General features: G+C 31.3%; 1 protein-coding gene across 1 annotated transcript in view; it reads left to right on the forward strand.

The window, feature by feature from the left end:
- Ccdc7 (coiled-coil domain containing 7) overlaps positions 1–18889 on the forward strand; it is a 106159-nt gene that overhangs the window by 77632 nt on the left and 9638 nt on the right. The window contains exons 11-16 of the mRNA XM_026405166.2: positions 4133–4163; positions 4535–4624; positions 7054–7145; positions 8499–8553; positions 12603–12668; positions 16364–16570. Coding sequence (XP_026260951.2) covers positions 4133–4163; positions 4535–4624; positions 7054–7145; positions 8499–8553; positions 12603–12668; positions 16364–16570 — 541 coding nt within the window. The remainder of the gene's footprint in view (positions 1–4132; positions 4164–4534; positions 4625–7053; positions 7146–8498; positions 8554–12602; positions 12669–16363; positions 16571–18889) is intronic.

Raw genomic sequence — 18889 nt, forward strand, 5'->3', positions numbered from 1 at the left:
CAACACCTGGATACTCTTTTTCTCACAATGGCTCATAGTCTTCTTGCAAAAAGACCATATTTTAAACTACAAATCAACTCATAGCAAGTGTAAAACAATTGATAAAATTTCTTGAATTTTATCAGATCATAATGGAATGAAATCAGAAATCAACAGAACAAAACCCTACAGAAACTATATGAACACTGGGAAATTGAATAATACACTTTTTAAAAAATTATTTATTCATATATTTGTTATACATGACAGCAGAATACATTTCAATTTATAGTACACATATGGAATACAATTTTGTTTTACTCTGGTTGTACACCATTTGTCTTCATACATGTACCTAGGATAATGATATCTATATCATTCCACCATCTTTTCTACCCCTTTCCCCCTCATTTTCCTCCCTTCCCCTGGCCCTATCAAAGGTCCTCTATTCCTCCCATGCTCCCCCTCTTCCCCATTATGGATCAGCATCCATTTATCAGAGAAAACATTCAGCCTTTTTTTTTTTTTTAGGATTGGCTTACTTCACTTATTCCCCAACTTCATCCATTTACCTGCAGATGCCATGATTTTATTCTGTTTTAATGCTGAGTAATAGTTCATTGTGTGTATATATCACAGATCAAGATAAAGATCCATTCATCTATTGAAGAGCATTTAGTTTGGTTCCAGAATTTAGCTATTGTGAATTGTGCTGCTATAAACATTGATGTGGCTGCATCACTGTAGTAAGTTGTTTTTAAGTCCTGTGGGTATAAGCTCGCTGAGGAGAGGGATAGGTGGATCAAGTGGTGGTTCCATTCCAGATTTTCTAAGTAAACTTAATATTGCTTTCCGGATTGGTTGCACCAATTTTCAGTCCATCAGCAATGTAAGAATGTTCCTTTTCCCTTCACTTCATCGCCAATAGTTATTGTTATTTGTATTCTTAATAACTGCCATTCTGACTGGATTTAAAAAAATCTTAAGAGTAGTTTTTATTTGCATTTCTCCAATTGATAGAGATGTTGAACATTTTTTCATATATTTGTTGATCGACTGCATATCTTATTCTGAGAAGTGACTGAATTACCAAAGCACTATACAGATTTAATGCAATTCAAATCAAAATCTCAATGACATTCCTCATAGAAATAGAAAAAGCAATCATGAAATTCATCTGGAAAAATAAGAGACTCAGAATAGCCAAAGTGTTCCTTAGCAAGAAGAGATCCTTATCAAGTGGCATCATTCTACCAGGCCTTAAACTATACTACAGAGCAATAGTAACAAAAACAGGATGGTATTGGCACCAAAATAGACTTGTAGACCAATGGTACAGAATAGAAGACACAGAGACAAACCCATATAATTACTGTTAACTTATATTAGACCAAGGATCCAAAAACATACATTGGACAAAAGATAGCCTCTTCAACAAATGGTGCCAGGAAAACTAGAAATCCATATGTAGCAACCTGAAATCCAACCACTATCTCTTACCGAGCACAAAACTCAACTCAAAGCAGATCAAGGACCTAGGAATTAGACCAGAGACCCTGAGCCCAACAGAAGAAAAAGAGGCCCAAATATTTACCATGTCAGCTTAGGATCTGACTTCCTTAACAAGACTTCTAAAACACAAGAAGTAAAATCAAGAATCAATAAATTGGATGGATTCAAATTGAAAAGCTTCTTCTCAGCAAAAGAAACAATCAATGAGGTGAAGAGAGAGCCTACAGAATGGGAGCAAATTTTACCACATGCACATTTGATAGAGCACTAATCTCCAGTATATATAAAGAATCAAAAAACTTAAACAAAACAAAACAAATAATTCAATCAGTAAATGGGCTAAGGAACTGAATAGTACACTTTTGAATGATGGATGGGTGATTGAAGAAGTTAAAGGAGAAATTTTAAAATCCTTGGACTCAAATGAGAATAGTGATACAATATATCACAACCTCTGGAACACTATGAAGGCAGTTCTAAGAAGACAGTTTACAGTTATGAACACTTACATAAGAAAACTACAATGATCTCAAATAAACAACCTAATGTTGCATCTCAAGGCCCTTGAAAAATAAGAGCAAATCAATTCCAATGGTACTGGCATAAAAACAGGCACATAGATTAGTGGTAAGGAATGGAAGACACAGAGACAAACCCACACATCTACAGTCACCTGATCCTTGACAAAGGTACCAAAAACATAAATTAGAGAAAAACAGAGTTTTTAATAAATGGTGCTGTGACAACTGATTATTCATAAGTAGAAAAATGAAACTAGACCCTTATCTCTCACCCTCCACAAAAATGACTCAAAATGGATCAAAGACCTGGGAATTAGATCAACTTTAGAGGAAAATGTAGGATCTATAATCCAACATATAGACATAGGCAATGACTTTCTCAATAGGACATATAAAGCTCAGGAAATAATGTCAAGAATTAATAAATGGGATGTACAGCAAGGAAAAAAATAGGAATGTGAAGAGAATTCTACACAATGGAGAAAATCTTTGCTAGCTATTCTTCTAATAAAGGATTCTTTATATATTCAATATATAAAAGAATGATAAAACAACTCATAGAAAGTTTATTCAAACAGTATGCATTGGATTCATATATAAAACACACCTCAATAATAAAAATGTAAATGGGTAAGGAATTGAATAGATATTTCTTCAAAGGAGAAATACAAATAGTTGATAAACTTGTAGAATATTTTTAACTTCATTAGTCATTAGGAAATTGAAAAGCAAAATGATAATGAGATATTACTTCATATACATGAGGATGGCTTAAAAGACAAATAGCGACTGTTAGCAAGTATGTAGGACCCACAGACATTTCTGGTAGGAATTTAAATGGAACATTCACTTTAGAAAATGTTTTTTTTTTAAATTGTCACTTCCTCATAATGCTGAATACAGAGGTATGACCCAGGAATTCTATTTCTAGGTTTGTATTTGAGGAAAATGAAAACATAGTCATACAAAAACTTGTACATGAATGCTCATAATGTCATAGCTCATAAGAGTTAAAAAGGAGAAATAATTGAAATGTTCATAATCTGAGGATTTGGGAGATAAAATGTGGGCTATCCACACACTAGATTATTATTGGGCAATAAATAGGAACAAAGTCCTAATATATGCTACAACAGAGATTGACCTTGAAAACATGCAAAGTGTAACAAGCCAGTCTCAAAAGACCACATGTTGTATGATTCTATTGATATGAACTATCCAGAATAGAAACATTTATATAAAAAAAGCAAACCACTGGTTTATATATATAGGCTGTGCTAGGAGGAATGGAGAATGAGTACTAATGGGTATGAAGTTTAATTTTTGATAACTAAAATTTTCTAGATTAGTGGCGATGGTTGCTCCACTTGGTGAATATATTAAAAGGCATTTAGTTATATGTTTTTTAAAAAAGTGAATTGTATGGAATATTAACTATATCTTACTAAAGCTGTTATAAATTCCAACTTAGTCAAAAATCTATGATTTATTCATAGTATTAAACAGATGTTAGCAAATGGTGACCCCTAAGTCAAATCTGTCCTGTAGCTTATTTTCATAAATTAAATATTATTGGAACACAGCAGCACTCATTCTTTATCATCTACATTTGATTTTGCATGTTGAATTGTTGTGGTACATACCATTAGGCCTTCAGAATCTAAAACATTTACTGTTTGACTCTTTACAAAAAAATGTTTGGCAACCTTTGCTATGGAATAGCATTTTAAAAGAATGAGAAAAATCTTTGCTTATTAATAAATTAGATATCAAACATTATGTTAAGTGAAAAAATAAATTTGGAGTAATATGTAGAGTGGTAATTTGTATTTTAAAAAAAAGACATGGAACTCTAACCCAGCAATAAAATTATACTACTGAATAGGTACATTCACTGTTATGTAGATGTATTCTGAAACTATAATAGCCGTGCATTAATATCTCTGAGTAGAGCAATGGATTTTTGGAGTAGTAATCAGAAATGTATTCTAACCTTGATTGTATTATTTTAAACTCTTTACAAAGAAAATATCTAGGTGTTTTACATAAATAAAAACATAAATATAAAAGTCTAGCACATTACTGATAGATATAATACGATATTATATTATGTTTTTCAGAGCTGAAGATGATCAAAGCTTATTAGAAGCTGTGAGTATGTCACTTTCAATTTGAAATTGCACCTTGTCCATGAGTTTTTAATAGCCTCTAGAAATTGCCATTATCCTAAATAGAGACACAATGTTTGCTCACTTTACTCAAAAGTTTTCTATGAAAATGTAAGCTGGAAAGCTTTGGGATGTTCTTTTAATTTTACTATACTTTATTATTACTCAGAAGCACTTCATTTATGAAATCTTAATATGTAATATTATATAGTCTTCAGAATATTTTCATTCATTACCAATCCTAGTTTTTATTAACCTTAATAATAGCTTTGTTATACAGATTAATAGCAATAATTCATTATTTTTAAAGAGTTAATGAAAACTTTGGTCTTCATTATTATTATTTTTCTTTAGAAGTACAAACAGATGCAAAATGATTTTGAATTATTATCAGAGGAGAAATCAGTGCTGGAAAATGAACTACAAAAGTTGAAGGATATAGAGGTTGGTAAAACTTTAGTGTCTAAAATTGACACATAGTACCTAACGAAGCTGCTTATTTCAGGATAGGAATCAAAGTGATATTTAAATATTTTATAATAGATTTTCAAAATTAAAAATTATAATAGTTGTACTCTAAAAATAAAATGTTATCTTCTAAATTATCACATTAATTATCAAAACCAAAATTATGCTATGAAAACATTCTGAAAGATATTTATCTGCCAAATATTTAACTTCATCAATTTATCAGTAAGTTAGAATTTTCAAGAATCTTTTACTTGCATTATATATTTCCTCTGCAATTAACTAATGGTTTGTCATAGTTCACTATGCCAAGCACAGTGAATAGATACATCAAGGATAAAAAGTATTTTCTTGTTTTTATACAGCTTATAAATTTAAGTTACCGACAACAAAGTCAAATTGATTAGAAGTAAATTTTTATTTACCACTTAAAAACACCAGTTGTGTGGTTGGATGAACATATTATTGAATCCACTAATGTTGGATATTGATATTTCTTCCTTCCTAGAAGAAGAAGCCAACATAGTACTAGGAGATTAGCAATTTAATCAGTCAGAGAAGTAGTGATTCTATACAAGTATCAAACATAAGATCAGGACTGTTGTATATATTCAATTTAGAAATAATTCTCTTCAAGTATAGACCAAGTAGAAATAGAAAATCAGCACAAAAAAGGCTGAGAATCTATCATATAATTTGCCCATGTGTGCATTTTATTTTATTTTATTTTATTTTAGAGATAGAGAGAGACTTTTTTAATATTTATTTTTTAGTTTTCGGCAGACACAACATCTTTGTTTTTGTATGTGGTGCGGAGGATCGAACCCGGGCCGCACGCATGCCAGGCGAGTGCGCTACCGCTTGAGCCACATCCCCAGCCCCCCATGTGTGCATTGTAATTTTGCACTTTTACAACCAATTTTCTTCCAACCTTCTTTTCATAACTTAATAGTTTCTCTCAATAATTTTTTAGACAGCCAAGCCTGATAACAAAAAACATATTTGGTTTCTGTGCTTGCTTGTGAAATATTAATCAGTGTTACTGTGAACTGGTTGTTTTATTTTCTTTTTGTCTCAATTTTCTATTTTTATAGTGCTTCATTAGGTTTTTCTGTCTTATGTATATTGCCCAACTACAAAGCCACTTTCCCATTTTTGATTTTATGTTATAGCACCATCCCACTTCCAGGTCTCCAAATCTGTATTCTTGCTTGTATCCCGTGCAGGAGCTTGCTGAGAAATAAAAGCTAGGAAAAATAGAACAACAAAAAAATCACAGGACATAGAAAGTAGTTTCAGATGGATTGAGCTTCTAGACTAATGACAAAATGCAACCTGTGCCTGCTTTATTTATATCAAGAAACATCAAAGGCCTTCCATATAATGTTCTTCACCAAAAAAAGTTGAAAGTGGGTTGTCTCAACAGGTTATGTCCATCTCTGGAGCTATTATGGGCAATGTTCCTAGCAGAGTAGAGATAAAGGTCATGTGCGTTCGGCAATCTATTGCAGTGAGAGAGCCACAGATAGTTCCCAAGGTCAAACCTAAATCTCTCTGGCTTTCTGAGAGAGAATTTCCTCATGTATTTCACGGATGGCTTCCTGAACTGTATTACTTTTCTATTGGCTTGGTTACCTTAAGGTTTATAGTGTTTGACACAATCTACCTTCAAGTGATATTAAATCACTTGACATATAAGAACTTTAATATGTTAGCCCTTCTCAGTCTTTATGCTATTGTTTTCATACATTTTACTACATCTGATATAACCCCCAAATATTTTGTTATTAGGATTTCTTTAAAAGACTATATATTTTTTTAAAAAAATTTTAGTTGGTAGATGGTCACAATACCTTTATGTATTTTTTTTAAGGTGCTGAGGATTGAAACCAGTACCTCACATGTGCTAGGCAGGCACTCTACCACTGAGCTACAGGCCCAGTCCCAACTATATTTTTTATAATGTTTATTCTAAACCATTTAACTGTATAGAAGGGCATAGTACTACTGTTTCTATTTTTCAAAGTGTATAATTGATGGTGTCTGTATGATGTGCTTCTAACCCATTTTCCCCATACATCCTGCAGGTTTTATTGCATGTGTTTGCATAGTAAAGTAATTTTCAGAATGTCATACACTACATTACAACAAAACTGACTGTAGTTTATCAGGGTGACTAAATTATTTCAATATATATTAACTTATATACATTTTGTATTCAAAAAATACTATTACAAACAGTTCAACTATAATCACTAATTTTGGTTTGCTTCTGTTTAAATAAGTTTCTTTGAAACATAGTATAGTGACTCTTGGAGTAAAATGGAAACCTTAGTAATGTATATTTTCAAATATTTTCCCACAATTTTTTGTGTACTTAACCATTTATTTCTGGCTTATATAAGATTACACAGAAAAAACATGTAAGTGATCGAACAAAGAAAACTGTAAAAATAGAAAAGAAAAAAGACAAAGAAAAGCCAGTGGATTCAGAAAGGTAAGACAAAGATACATGCTAATATTTTTCTTCTTTATTAATTGAAATTTTTATTTTTATTACATACCAATAATTTAAGGTCATATAAACACGACGGGTTTTTTAAAATATAAAATTAGGAAATAGCTTTATAAAAAGACCAGGGTATGATTATGGGAAAAATCATCTAATTAATGCTTTGTGCTTTGTTAAATCCCCAAATCAAATCCCCAGAATTTATTATTTTCTACTGGAGTTTTTATTTGTATTTATTTTTATAAAATTTAACTTTTATGTATAATGGCATAATTTTGCATGAACATACTTTATATACAGAGTTATGAAAAATGGTGTTGTGAATGGATAATTATGATTGTGATGCATTCCACTATTTAAAAAATGTAACATGATTAAAATATACAGAAACATTAAAAAAGTAAACTTTTATGTATATGGATTATTATAAAATGACTTTATTAAATGAATGTTTTCATTAGTATTATAAAATAATCATTCCATTTTTAATTTGTTCACATCTTAAAATATAGTTTTTGAAAAGAAACTGTGAATTTATTTTTAAAGAGTACCATGAATGCTAAAAAGAAATTTGTTTCAGTCATCTTTTTTGCTGCTGTGACTAAGAATAAGGACAAAAACAATTTTAAGGAGTAAAAGTTTGAGACCCAGGGTTTCAGAGGTCTCAGTTCATAGACAGACGATTCCATTATTTGGGGCATGATGTGAGTGGCAGAAAAGTGGCAGAGTAAAGCAGCTGGAAACATAGAACCAGTAAGCAGAGAGAACTCTGCTGAACAAGGACAAAATATATACCCCAAAGGCATGCTCCCTGATACCAACCTCCAGCTAACCCCTATATGCCTACAGTTACCACCAATGCCTTTCATGTGATAAATGCACTGATTAGGTTAAGCCTTTTATAATCTAATATAAATCTCTTATAATCCAGTAACTTTGTCTAAACTTTCTTGCATTGTCCCATGCATGAGCTTTTGGGTAACACCTCACATATAAACCATAACAAAATTCACTGGACAAAAGATTTTTGTCTTTGACTTAGAGAAGAAAAATGATCAGAGAAGAAAAAATGACCAATATTTTTTGAAAATATCAGCACTTCATGTTTTATTCTCTCTTATCTCCCTTCTTCATATTCTTGATTATACCAGTAAGAAGTTAGCCTGACATGTGTTACTAAATTGTTATCATTTAACCTGTATTGATTTAGTAGCTTTTAAAAATTAAGAATTCTTAAAATTGTTATTCATTTGGAATTCTTTAAAATTCTCTTTAAGAAAGCAAAGCAGTGATGAATTTTAGAATATTATTTACATTTTAAAACATTTTTAATTACAGGGTGTTGTCTCAAGGAATCCAGCTTAAAGTAAAAGAAAGTTTGTTTCAAGTCCAGGTAACACACACTCTCTATAAGTTTATGTCCTTGCATTTGTAGAACTCAGGCACACAATTCATAGAGGCAGTCTGCAGTTCGAAGCTTAGATGAACTTTTCCAAAGGCATGTCATATTATAGCATCATGCCTTTTTTTAATGCCAGCTAGGAATCTCTTTGTCTGCTAACTCAGAATCTTGTACAATGTAACTGATCATGGGGGTGGTATCCCGTCACCCTTGATATATAATTTAACATAAGAGAGTAGCATTCCATCACTCCCATATGCTATTAACTAGAAGCAAGTCACAGGTTCTACCTACTTTCAAAGGAAGTGGATTATACAGAGCATTACCATATTGCTGAAGATCAGGATGCTATCCTTGAATTCTGCCTATGGTTTATTTTATCTAGCACAGTATTTTCTATATTTAGAAAGAAAAATCTATTAGCTGGACATGGTAGCATGAACTTGTAGTCCCAGCTACTTAAGATGCTGAGGCAGGAAGTCATTTGAGTTGTTAAATTGGAGACCAGACTGGGCAATAACAGGGAGATCCTGCCTCAAATTTTTTTTAAATAATCAAATTATTAATATTAGAAGTCTTAAGGCTGATTGTGCATGGTGGCACATGCCTGTATTTCAGCAGTTTGGGAGGCTGAGGTAGGATAGTGAGTTCAAAGCCAGCGTCAGCAATGACAAGGTGCTAAGCAACTCAATAAGACCCTGTCTCTAAATAAAATACAAAATAGGGCTAGGGATGTGGCTGAGTGATTGAGGGCCCCTGAATTCAATTCCTGGTACCCCTCCCTACCACTGTGGCTTAGAGATGAATCTGCCTAGAAGAGTTCTTTTTCTCATTCATCAAAGTCACTCTATCGACTAGCAGTCAATAACCATAGTTGCACCTAACAAAAATTATCCTTAGATAAAATGATATTCAAATATTAGGTTATTCTATTAGCTTTTGATTTTCAGATTATTTGTTAGAGAAATAGAGTGCATTTATTGTAGACAAGCATCTCATTGGATGATTTGCAGCTTTATCATGTGGAGATAAAAGATAATTGAATTTTAATAAAAACTTTTAGAAAATGGAAATATTTATACATATTTTAATATTCCATGGGTTAAATCATGTACACCATATTTTCACACCCCGGATGTAGTTACTTTTATTCCATATTTGTAGAAGAGATATGGAATAAATAGACTAGGTGTACAGAATTATCAAGTATACTCTGGTTGGACTAAATAGTCTAAGGACTCTTTCTTTTTGTAGGTGGCACTAAAATGATTACAAGCACAAATTGAAATGTGATCTTCCCTTTGTTTTCAAGGGTCATCACCTTTCTAAAGTGACAGAACTTTTATATATATATCCTATGCATAGTGCCAAGAACTTTGTTTTTCTGTAAAAACTCTTTACTCCCAAATGTGAAGTCTATAATGCAAATGTAAACAGTAACTTTAATTACATTCTATATTTCCTTAATAAAATTGAATAAATTTCCTGTATCTTACATAATATATTATATAGGAGGTACAGAACTGAAAAATGCTGATTTTTTTCCCCTGAATTTAAGGTTGCTAAAGGATTTTGAAGCTGAAATATAGAACATAAGCATGGGAAACATAATGTTTCCAACTAGGTCCAGCAAAATAAATGGCATAGTAGCTAAGAATTTGGAGTTTGAGTAACACTGTGGAAAGATAGAAATAAAGTAGCAATACTACTTAAGGGAAATTCAGTACTTGAGTCTGATAGGAGTTTTGAATTAAACATAACAGTAGTAGGAAGCCTAATAGGTGCCATTTACTAATGACATCAGTAGTTTGAATTTGATTGAGTAGGAAATGGGGTCGTATTGAAGAATGTTAGAAATGAGCCACTTGGTATTTTTTATTGAGATTATTCTTCCAACTATATCAATGATAAATTTTGGAGTATAGATTGGATTTTTCAATCAGCTTATGGCTCTTATGCATGCTAAACATCTCCAGCCCAAATTATATAAATTTATTAAGATAGAATTATAAATAGCATTACTTATAATCTAAATTTATACTATTGCCAATGGGAAGATTTAATTTTATTTAAAACTAATATAGTGCATTTCTAATCAGAATTCAAAAAGAAATTTTTTAAAAGGGAAAAATACTTTGAAGATTATATACAATTTACCTATAAAGTAATGTGAGAGCCTTCTTCTTTCAATTTATTTTGAGATAATTGATGAATCTATTTGTCTTTGTAAATTTTGATATAAATTCATCCATCTTAATGTTTTTACAAATTTGTTCATTAGAATTTTACTCTGTATTAGTGTTCTCTTTTTGTATCTATACTTATATTGTTTTTCCACTTCTTTTCGATTTACAAAAATATTTGTTTGTTTTGTTTGCTTCCCTTCTTTCCCTTTTATTTAGGGAAATAAACAAATAAATCTCAGGGGATTACCTACTGTACTTGTTTTTAGTTAACCAGTTTTGGGTTTCATTTAGTTGTTTTACTGTTGTCTTTCTTGTTATTATTTTCTATTTAATTATTTCCAGCTTTATCTTTATAAATTGATTTTACTTTTTTATTTTGTTTAGTGTTCATTTTTAATTCCACCATGCGGCCTGCACAATGGTTTCATTAATGAGGTTCTAGGCATAAAGTTAGCTAGATGAGATGGAAATAAAACACACAGACTCAGTTACCTTATTTCTATTGCCAGGTCCGAGACGGCTCACCTCTCTGGTTCCCTCCTCTAACCGCCCAGCAGGGCAGCAAGGATTACTCAGGGCTAGCAGGAGAGAGAGAGAGTTTGAACACGCCTGGGAGTAGCCTTTTATTGGGGAACAAGAGATTCAGGGGAGAATTCCATCCAATGAAGGTTGAGGGGGGGCTGCACTGCAAGGTCAGGGTCAGTGATTGGGTCCCCGGGGTCAGTGGTCAGGCACACCCCCACAAGGATGGGCTCTCTCATCAAGAAAGGGCCAGGAAAGCTTTGACACAGCCAAAGCGCCTCAGACCCTTAATGGGAGCCACCCAATCACGTGTCAGAAATGGCTTCCCACAATTTTTTGATAATTTGCATTGTTTTATGTTATATAATTAATTCATTTATTTTAAGCTTTACTTAATAGTAGTAACATACTATCCAAGCAAAACACTATACAAATTTCACTGAATAAAACTTTATTTGTATTTCATAGATATTTGAGGGTTTTTGTTTCAAAATGTTTTTAGTTCACATTCTCATTGTTGATTTCTCTTTTATGGAATTATTCCTGTCTACTTGTTTTAAAAGATTTTCTTCATGATCAAGTACATGTTTGTTTTTTATCTATTGTTCTATAACAGACAACACTAAAAGTTGGAGATTTAATACATCAGTGGTTAATTATTTCTCATTGATTTTTGAATTGACTGGGCTCAGCTGAATTGTTCTTCAGCTATTATATGCCTTGCATGACTTCAAGAGGGCTTGCTTTCAAGCTAAAATCATAAAAATCTGAATCCTACCTAGGACTATTCTTCCAAGTATCACGTTCCATTCAACTCTCCTACTACTTGATTGCTCATCAGTATTTATTTGCATTTTTGTCCAGAGTTTATGGTTGTTAGCTGTAGCATGGCTTGTTTAGTGGAAACTTGTTCTGACATACCAGAAGCATAACTGGGGACTTTAGATATGTTCCTCTATTTTTCATCTGATGGACAATTTCTGAGATCTTTCATGTGTAATAGAACTCATTCATTCAAACAAAACCAGAACTCTTTATGTTGTGGTGTGTAAAGACTCATTTGGAATGTTTCTATTTAAATATTCAGGTCTAGAGAAAAGAAGAAATAAAGTATTTAATGTACATCAAATTTACCAGATTCTGATCAATTTATTGCCTATGGGAAATCTTTAGCTAATATCTACCCAAATCTGTGCCTGAGAAATATGCAGTTAAATGTGTGTGTTCAAATCATTATTTTGACTCTCTATGGACTTTAGAAAAGTAGTAATTATAAAATAAATTAATTTAAAAATACCCATGTGAAGAACTTTTTCTCTTATTACTTCCTAGAAACGAGCAGATGCTCTGGAAACTGAGAACAGAGTTCTTCAGGAACAACTAAAACAGGCTTTACAGGTAGAGGATATCACGTTACTTGAAAATTATTATAAATGAAGAACATATTCATAATGAACTTTTCAAATGAATAATTGCAGCCTTATAAATAAATAGATTTATATATTATACTATTCTATGAATTTTAAAATACTACTTTATGCAATGTGAATATATTAATAAAATATAATATTCACTCTTATCAAAATCAGTAAACTAGAAAAAAGTATACTTTCTGGATTTTTTTTTTTCAGGGGTTGAGGGTACCAGAGATCTCTGAGCCAGATCTCCAGCTTCATTTTCTATTTTATTTAGAGACAAGGTCTCACCATGTTATTTAGCATATTGCTTTTTCTGAGGCCGGCTTTGAACTTGCAATCCTCCTGCCTCAGCTTCTCTAGCTGCTGGGATTACAGGCATGCAACACCATACCCAACAAAAGTAATAAAACAAAGCAATCTCTTTCAAATTCAAAGAAAATATACTTGAAATTGCAGGCATTTCTTTCTTTTTTTTATATTTATTTATTTATTTATTTTTATTGGTTGTTCAAAACATTACAAAGCTCTTGACATATCATGTTTCATACATTAGATTCAAGTTGGTTATGAACTCCCATTTTTACCCCAAATACAGATTGCAGAATCACATCTGTTACACGTCCACATTTTTACATAATGCCCTATTAGTAACTGTTGTATTCTGCTACCTTTCCTATCCTCTACTATCCCCCCTCCCCTCCCCTCCAAAACTCCATAAAGTGAAGATATTTACTCTCATGCTAATTTTCAAATTCTAGCTACTAAGATGAGAAATCAAAGAAACCACAAATGTTTTAATAAATGGATAGACAAAAATATAATGATTTGTATGCTATAATAAATTTATAAAAATATACAGTTTAAATAACAGTGATAAATTAAAAAATTGGCTGGGACAAAATAAGATTTAGAATAGAGAATAATAAAGCAAAAGATTTTATTTTTATCCAAAATTATTTAAACGTAATTATTCCTTTATAATTAACAAATTATAAAAATTAGTATAGCATGATATTAAGATAGCATATTAAAAAAATAATGCAGAGAGCTTTATATGAAGAAAAATTACAGAACTTTACAGATGAACAGTGAAGAAATAAAAATTTATAATGGGTTTTAGAAAATTGATATTGTTAGTATTTTGATTTCCATATACCCAAATTGATATACCAACTTAAAACAATTACTTTTACATACAATTTAAAAGTTAATATAAGATAAAAGGAGATAAGAAAATGGTAATTATACAAAAGAAGAGCAAATAAGGAGGACTCACTCATCAACATATAAATAAATCTTTAATAATTAAATCACTGAGATTCTGGTTCTGGTACTGAATGGAAAGTTCAGAAACAAATTCAAAGAAATATAATAATTTAGCATTTTATATACTTTTAGTTATTAGAAGTTTTCATAGAAGGATACAGTAGCCACACAACGTAAACATTAAATTGCAGATTGTTTTAAGATCCAAAAGTAATAAATGAACTATGAAGATATTAGAATAAACACTGGATAACAGCTAAATGGTATTGACTAAAGTAAGCACCATACCCCACAATAATGTTAATAAATTTAATTTTATATAAATTTAAAACTTTTTATAATAAAGAACAAGATATAAAGATAAAAGGAAAATATTTTTATTTTATATGGAGATGTTTCACAAACATATAAGAAATATGGACATCCTTTGCCTAAAATATTTAAATAACACAAATTGGAAAGACATAATTCAGAAATGCTAATAAAGGCATACAAATATATTCAACCTCACTAATTATTGAATCAATGCAACTTAAAGTAACAGTGGAATAGGTTTTTTTAAACCTAACATTTTGGTAAAAATTTAAGGAATAGAAATACCTATATTTCTTAATGGATGCTGAAATGAATAATCTTTCACATATTTCTGTTTTCACTAAGAATTTGTATTTTTCTGAAAGAAAATTTATAGCAAAAGTCTTGGAAAGCTATAGCCATTTTGTTATGCAAGTTCTAAAAATTTACAAAAAGAAAAAAGTGTTCAGAAATTTTATGCTAATGTGTAAAGTAATATTTTTTTAACTGAAAAGGTTTTGAAATGATTTAGAAGCCCACTGATAAGGAATTTACTAAATATATTATGGTATATTACTAAATACATTAGCTGGATGTGGCAGCTGGAAGTTTGCTGGGGCCCCTTCGGCTGTGGCTCTCAACAGTTATCTACTCTGGTAAATGTATGTTTATTGTCATGGAAACATACCTATGATATTAGCATATTATGTGACTATGTATAGTATGATTCAATATAAATAAAAATTAAATATACACATATATATATACCAGTATATTTAGAAATAACTTAAAAAATTATGCATCAGAAAGTGATTTTTCTCTTCATGGTGAGACTTTTTTTGAATTTTATTTTTATTTATATTATTTCTAATAAAAACTATAAAAAGAGACATTTTAAAGAGAAATTTATTTCTAGAAGGAATAAATAGCTTAGTTTCCAGTTTCTTTCATTCTTTGTTATTATGGTGGTAATTGTCCTGCTTATCTACCACTTTTAATAATAAATACTTGTTATTTTTATTTTGCCATTATAATAGAGTCTTAAAAGATAGAAACTTGGAGAAACACTTATGTTTTAAAAAATTGCCCTTAAAAATGGAAGGTTTTGCTAGGCATGGTGGTATACTGTAATCTCAGCAATTCAGGAGGCTGAGGCAGGAGGATCACAAGTTCAATGCCAGCCTGTATCAAAATAAAAAATAAAAAAGGGCTGGGATGTGGTTCAATGGGTTCAATCTCTGGTACCCAAAAAAAGTAAAAATAATAAATAATAATAATAAATGAAAGTTTTCGATTTTTAGCAGTGAAGGAATATTTATTCTTGGCCAAGAATAGAAAAAGTGGGAGATAAATTTGCAAATAAATTTCTCTACCTGTTGAGGATCTAGAAGTTAGAGATAACAGGGGAAATGAAATGAGGTTAGGGCTGGGAAGATTTTCTGGTAATCTGGGTACCACTTCTTTTCACTCGTTTTTTGGTTCTTTTCAGTTGTGTCATGGCAGTTGTCGGGTCTCAGGGTACTGGGAATATGTGATTTAGCATGCAGATGGATAGTACTGAAGTCATTCTGGGAGACATTTTAGATACAACAAATTTCATCCAACACCAGAACTTCTGTAACTAGGCCTACTGGCATTGGTTTTGGAGGTTTCAATCCAGGATCTATTGGCCCATTGATTTGGGGCCTGTGTCGAGGCAGTAGACAATGCTCTACAGCTTTTAATTTTAATTATCAAACTTTAAACTATCCATTATACCAAAGGTTTAACTTAGTTTCCTCTACCACATCCAGGTCATTTTTATTTAGTAGTCAGATGTGGTAGCCTCACCTGTCATCTTCTTAACTACTCTGAGGGCCGAGGCAGGAGAATCTAAGCAAGACTGGGTGAGTTAGCAAGACCTTGTTTCAAAACAAAAAATAAAATGAGCTGTGATGTAGCTGAGTGGTAGAGCATCTCTGAGTTCAGCTGTCAATATGAAAATAATAATATTAGATATTTTAAAATTGAGAAATCATATGGGCATAAATAAATGTGGATTCCTGGAGGTTGTAGTATTGTCAAGAAAATGTCACAGAAAACAATGCTTGACATATTTTACTTTCTTAAAAACAGGAAGCAGAAAGAAGTAAGCTTCAACTTGACTATTTCCTAAATCAAGGGGTGGAGCTTATTAAAAGTGAAGGGAAGACCAAAACAATGGAAACGGGTTTTGGTAAAACACAAGGTGAACATTCAAAAAATATGCCATTGGACAGAGAGAAAAGGGCAGCATTTGTTTCAAATTCAGGTGAACAAAGGACAAATGATATAATCCAAGAGGTGAGGAGATAACCAAAATAGAAATAGTAGTATGTGTTGTAGCAAATTTATCTTTCATATCATTACTTACTTCTTTTGCCTTTTTTCTTAAAGTTTTATCAATTCATTATTATCTTGTATAACAAATTATAAATTATGTATATTTGGATTTTGAATGATCATTTAAGCATCTGATATTTGAGAAACAGAAGAAAACACGGTTTGAAAACTAATGATATCCTGCTATAAATTAATAAAATTAAATATAAATTCAAAATTATGGAGAAAAAAACTCTTAAAAATGTCTTATTTTTGTTTCTGTGAAGACAATAGATTTAGAAACTCTTTTTAACTTTGTTCAGACTTGACCTCCAGGCCATTGTACAGGCTTTTGTAATGCATATCATAAATATTTTGTTGTATCACACTGATATACGCTTTATGCTTTAATTACATTGTACTTAAATTCATTTAAATTACTGTTTCCTGTCACATTCAGGATTTTGAATATTTTATTCTCTTTTCTTGAAACCCTGTTTCTTCACTTTGTCTTTTCTAAAATTCATCTTGTTTAAAAATAAATGAGAATCAAAAAGTAGTAGTATGGCTGGGGATGTGGCTCAAGCGATAGCGTGCTCAACTGGCATGCACGGGGCGCTGGGTTTGATCCTCAGAACCACATAAAAATAAAATAAGGATGTTGTGTCCACCCAAAAGCAACCAAAAAAAAAAAATTTTAAATTCTCTCTCTCTCTCTCTCTCTCTCTCTCTCTCTCTCTCTCTCTCTCAAAAAAATAGTAGTATTTCACTTATCTTTTGCTACATAAAAATTACCTCAGAATTGAGTGGTTCAGACAATAGATGTATTAATTATCTCACAGTGTTTGTAAGTTAAGGATCCAGATGTATAACTAAAAGGAACCAATAAAAGAAAAATAGAATTTAAGTTTGCCTTAGCTGGGTCCTATGGCTCAGGATCTCTCATAAAGATTTAATCAACATATTCTTCATTTATCTTAAGATCCAAGTAGATCTTAAATGTAGTTAATATGTTGATATGTTAATATCAACATATTAACTACATTTATCTTAAGATCCAAGTAGAGGAGAAAGTACTTCAAGTATTTCACTGGGCTCACATTTGAATGCAACATTCATTAGGCCTCAGATCCTTGCTGGCTGCTGGCTTGAGGTATCAGTACTTTTTCATGGGGGTTTCTCCATAAGAAAGCTTACAACATACAAGCAAGGGCAGAGAGACATAGAGATCAATAGATGGAGAGAGAAAGAGAGTGAGGGAGGGAGGAAGAGAATGCCTTAAACCTAATTTCAGAAATGACATCTCATCACTTTAATCATATCACTTTCATTAGAAGTTTAGAAGTAGTAGCATTATGAACAGTTCACAAATAACAATATACCATAGGCATGAATACCCTGAGGCAGGGAACAATGGAAGCTGGCTATTTTAGAGGCTTCCTACTAAACATAGATTGGTATGAGATTGTGATAACTCCCAAACTGAATGCTAAATTAAGCAGTTTGATCTTCAATACTCAGGAAAGGAAGAAACACTGAAAGTTTTAGGTAAATGAATAATAAGTAAGATCTATGTTTTTAAACATAGAAAGTAATTATACCATTGATGAGGCAGATGGAGTCTTCTCTTTCATTGATCCTATAATTAATGAAGTCTTTTGTTTATATTGTAAATATGAACTTATTTAAATGTATTTTTTTTTTTTGCTAATTTAACTCTTTTGGAAGCTATGACATTGCTGTATCAAAATAAAGCTTTCTCTAAGGTTAGAAACATCCAATGTTCTTGGATCTGGGTTTCACAGAGATTCTAGCTTGTCACCCTGTGCTATGGGGAATGGAAGCCTAAAATCTAAAAGGGATCTAAAAGGGGTAAAGAAGAAAATATTTGGATTTCTTCTACTAGACACTAAATTATATTATACAAAGGTCTGACATACACACACACACACACACACACACACACACGTGTGTGTGTGTGTGTGTGTGTGTGTGTGTGTGTATATATATATATATATATATATATATATATATATGACATTTTGGAAAAGTAGTTCTTATATTGTTTTCATATCTGCTTTTAAGATTTTTTTTGTAGAAGAGCCATCTTTTTAAAATTAATTATTACATCTTCTATTAAGAACTATCAAGATTATATACAAACCCTTAGTGAAATATAGTAATACTTTATAAGAACATAATGAGGATAAAATAAGGTTTATGAACTGCTTTTCTATGTTGTGAAGCACTATGTAAATGTTTTATTGTATCATTATTTAGCTCTGTCCTAGTTTTCTGTGT

This window comes from Urocitellus parryii, chromosome 9 (assembly GCF_045843805.1).
Source record: "Urocitellus parryii isolate mUroPar1 chromosome 9, mUroPar1.hap1, whole genome shotgun sequence".
Lineage (NCBI taxonomy): Eukaryota > Metazoa > Chordata > Mammalia > Rodentia > Sciuridae > Urocitellus > Urocitellus parryii.